At 57.7% G+C, this 3,971-nt stretch overlaps 1 protein-coding gene across 1 annotated transcript in view; it reads right to left on the reverse strand.

Annotated features, from left to right (window-relative positions):
• plekhg4b (pleckstrin homology domain containing, family G (with RhoGef domain) member 4B) overlaps positions 1-3,971 on the reverse strand; it is a gene marked incomplete at both ends in the record, with an annotated part of 52,661 nt that overhangs the window by 29,077 nt on the left and 19,613 nt on the right. The window contains 5 exon segments of the mRNA XM_080541231.1: positions 644-1,028; positions 1,031-1,195; positions 1,197-1,339; positions 1,424-1,610; positions 1,612-2,124. Coding sequence (XP_080397357.1) covers positions 644-1,028; positions 1,031-1,195; positions 1,197-1,339; positions 1,424-1,610; positions 1,612-2,124 — 1,393 coding nt within the window.

Consider the following 3,971-nt stretch of genomic DNA (forward strand, 5'->3'; position numbering starts at 1 on the left):
GTTTTCGCCGAAACCGAAGAGTTGCTCGCGTTGAAAAATTGAATTGTCTTACGTCATCCTCCTTTTATGTTTAGACAACATATCTTCATCTATCATCCTAAAATCAGTATGAGCTTTTACCTGATTTGAAAACAAAACAAAACAGAATGACTTAAGAACAATACCTCAACTGGGTCCATTTCATGGAATGGTTCAATGTGAGAAAAGCAGTTCTGCTTCATATAGAAGCCATGACAGCTCCAACAAAAGTTGTTTCCAAACTGAAAAGTGATGAACTGAATCCTAATGGACCTATCACTAAGCCACGCCCCCTTTGAAAACTCGGACAAAACAAACAACGCCTCACTGGCAGTGACTGACTGACACGACCGTGACTGAATGACATTCAATGACTTACAATGGCGGGAGTTGGCAAATTTCAGATTTCTGATTTACCACAGCAAGTAATAGATGTGTTTTTTAAAAGATGACTATTAAAGATGATTAAGAATATTTCGACTAGAAGCTTTTCACCATCAGATATTAGCGAGTTGTTTGTCCGAGTTTTGTAGTGACTTTTGCTGTGATCTGATTGGACAATTTCTATTTTGGGGCGTGGCTTAGCGATAGGTCCATTCCTTGAAGGATACCCTACACACCTGACTGAAGGATACCTGGTACACCTGACTGAAGGACACCTGGTACACCTGACTGAAGGACACCTGGTACACACCTGACTCCTCTTTGACGCTGCTCCTCCTCTCCAGGTCCAACGCCGCCTCCAGGTCCAGCTTGCCGAAGCGGAGGGCGTAGCCGTTCATCAGCTTCCTGGGAGAGATGCTGCTGGCGCCCCCCGAGGAGGAGCGCGCCCTGTGGCCCTTGACGCCCTGGGCCGCCTTGCTAGTCCTCTCCAGAGACTTGGAGCGCCTCTCCGCCCTGCTCTCTGCACTCCGCAGCCCTCTCTGCAGGTAGAGGAGAGGCGTGCTGGGCCGGGAGTCGTCTCCCCCCAGCCACGCCCTGGCCCCCAGCCTCCGGGCCAGGTGTTCCCTTGGGGAGCCTCCTCCTCGGGGGGGGGTCGGGGGGGCTGTGCCCGCCTCCCGGCAGCGGTGGTGTCGCTGGGGTCCTCTCTGGGGAGGCTGCCGAGGCCCGCTCCGTGCTCGGGGCCCTCCTCCAGGATCAGCTCAGAGGAGCCGGAGGAGCCCAGGTTCATGGGGTTTCTGCAGAGCCTCCATGTAAGACTTCCGGAACAGTCTGCGGGTCTCGAAAGCCGCCGAGTCCCTGGGGTGGCGCCGGCGGGGGCCCGAGGGGTTACTGAGGTCCGTGCCGAAGGACAGGGTCCTGGCCCTCTCTGTCCCTCTGCCTTCCTCCCCCCCCTGGGTCCTGGCCCTCTCTGTCCCTCTGCCTTCCTCCCCCCCCTGGGTCCTGGCCCTCTCCTTCCCTCTGCCTTCCTCCCCCCCCTGGGTCCTGGCCCTCTCTTTTCCTCTTCCTTCCTCCCCCCCCTGGCCCCCCATGCCGTCTGTCTCGGCGCTGGCGGTGGCGTTGGCGGTGGAGCGGAGGCCTGCGGAGTCGGGGCATGTGGACCCCCTGCTCGGGGCGGTGGTGGCGGGCTCGGAGAAGATGGAGTCGGCCCCCCTGGGAATGCAGGGACTCTCTGGAGCTGCGGTGGCTGTCCAGGGTCCCCGTGGAGCCGCTGGTGGCGCTGCAGGTGCTCAGCTGGCCCCGGAAGCCTCCGCCGCCGCCTCGGCGCGCCTGCATGATGGCGTCAGCGGTGCTGCTGACGAACAGCGGGTTGACCACGTTCTTCCACGGCGTCCGGTACACGACCGCGCCGGTGGTGAGCAGGCAGTTTTGCAGCGGGTGGAGGTGACGGTGGTCGCGGTCGCGCGTTACATTCTGCAGGAAGTCAGCGGTGAAGACGCTGCCGTACATGCTCTCCGCCACAGGGATCTCGGCGACCGCCTGCCCGCTGGCCGACAGGCATTTGATCACCAGCTTGGCGGCCTTGCGGCCCAGAGGGACCACCTGGAGGTAGAAGTCTCCCTGCTTCAGGCGGACTTTGTGCAGGGGAGCGAGCTGCAGGACTACCTTCTCGTGGATGCAGAGGGGCCACCCCTCATGGTAGAACAGCAAGCCTCGGAAACGGACCTTAGAGAGATGGACAGGAAACCCAGAGTCACTCACCACCCTGCGAAAACAATCATAATAACTCATCATTATAATAATTCATTGTGTTTATATAGCGCTTTTTCCGAGGCTCAATGACGCTGACAATATGTCAGGGGAAAAACTGAAGACACCTAACCCAACAAGCAACAGATAATATGAGCACATAGAACACAGAGTTAAAGAACAGGGAACACAGTAATGCAGCAATGTCTAGGGGGGGAGGGGGGGGTGGCAGGGTTAGGGGAGATGGTTAGGGGTAGGGGAGGTTGTATGCATGTCCAGGGGGGGGGGGAGGGGGGGGTGGCAGGGTTAGGGGAGATGGTTAGGGGTAGGGGAGGTTGTATGCATGTCCAGGGGGGGGAGGGGGGGGTGGCAGGGTTAGGGGAGATGGTTAGGGGGTAGGGGAGGTTGTATGCATGTCCAGGGGGGGGGAGGGGGGGGTGGCAGGGTTAGGGGAGATGGTTAGGGGTAGGGGAGGTTGTATGCATGTCCAGGGGGGGGGGGGTGGGGGGTGGCAAGGGTTAGGGGAGATGGTTAGGGGTAGAGGAGGTTGTACGCATGTCCAGGGGGGGAGGGGGGGGGGGGGGTGGCAGGGTTAGGGGAGATGGTTAGGGGTAGGGGAGGTTGTACGCATCACATTCTATTTTTGCCACTTCAGTGAAAGTATGTGAGGAGTGTCCAGTGACACTGGTAGGTATAGAGTGTGTCTGAGGTTGTTCTAACATTATGTTTAACTTCTTATGGAGAGGTAATCCTCTGTTCCTAGGACCTCAGGGAACCGTCGCTCTCTTTCACCCGTCAATCTAACCAGCTGATTCCTCAAACCTGCCTCATCACGCCTGGTCACCTAGCAACCACCACACTAAACCCTAACTGTGACACTATTATACAAAAGAGCGCCAAAAAGCACATTAAACAGTTCTCAGGACGGGAGTTTGCCCTCTGTTATGTACAGTATGTATCCCACTGGCTTGCTGTCAAAGTCAAGACAATTATTGGAAAATGCAGCGTGACACACAGGAGTCTCATATTGCCAATAATACAAAGCCTCTCACACACCGCAAGCTGTTTCTCAGAGGCTGGGCTTATTTAGGGTGAAACCACTGCTCTATAGCTATCGTCACAGTGTAATCACTGCATCATATGAATACAGAGGAATAAGGTTTCAAGACTTGGGTCATGGGGCCCTTAACCAAGACAAGCAATCAAAGGTTGCGTGGAGCCAATATTAGATTTCAGCGAGGGCCCCAGGGCCCAAGGCTCTCCAGCACACCACAGCTTCCTCTCTGTTTCTCTCTATTCAGACCAGAAGATGGCTGGCTCTCTCAGCTTGTTTTTCGGAACAATGATGAACTCTGTCTCACTCTCACAGTCCCCCCTCCTCTTACAGTCCCCCCCCCTCTCACAGTCCCCCCCCCTCTCACAGTCCCCCCCCCTCTCACAGTCCCCCCCCCCCTCTCACAGTCCCCCCCCCTCTTACAGTCCCCCCCCTCTCACAGTCCCCTCCCTCTCACAGTCCCCCCCCCTCTCACAGTCCCCCCCCTCTTACAGTCCCCCCCCTCTTACAGTCCCCCCCCTCTCACAGTCCCCCCCCCCTCTCACAGTCCCCCCCCCTCTCACAGTCCCCTCCCTCTCACAGTCCCCTCCCTCTTACAGTCCCCCCCTCTCTCTCACAGTCCCCCCCCCCGCTCTCACAGTCCCCCCCCCCTCTCACAGTCCCCCCCCCCTCTCACAGTCCCCCCCCCCTCTCACAGTCCCCCCCCCTCTCACAGTCCCCCCCCTCTCACAGTCCCCCCCCCTCTCACAGTCCCCCCCCTCTCACAGTC

Source organism: Nansenia antarctica (assembly GCF_963989245.1).
Source record: "Nansenia antarctica genome assembly, chromosome: 10".
In the NCBI taxonomy this organism is placed as follows: domain Eukaryota; kingdom Metazoa; phylum Chordata; class Actinopteri; order Argentiniformes; family Microstomatidae; genus Nansenia; species Nansenia antarctica.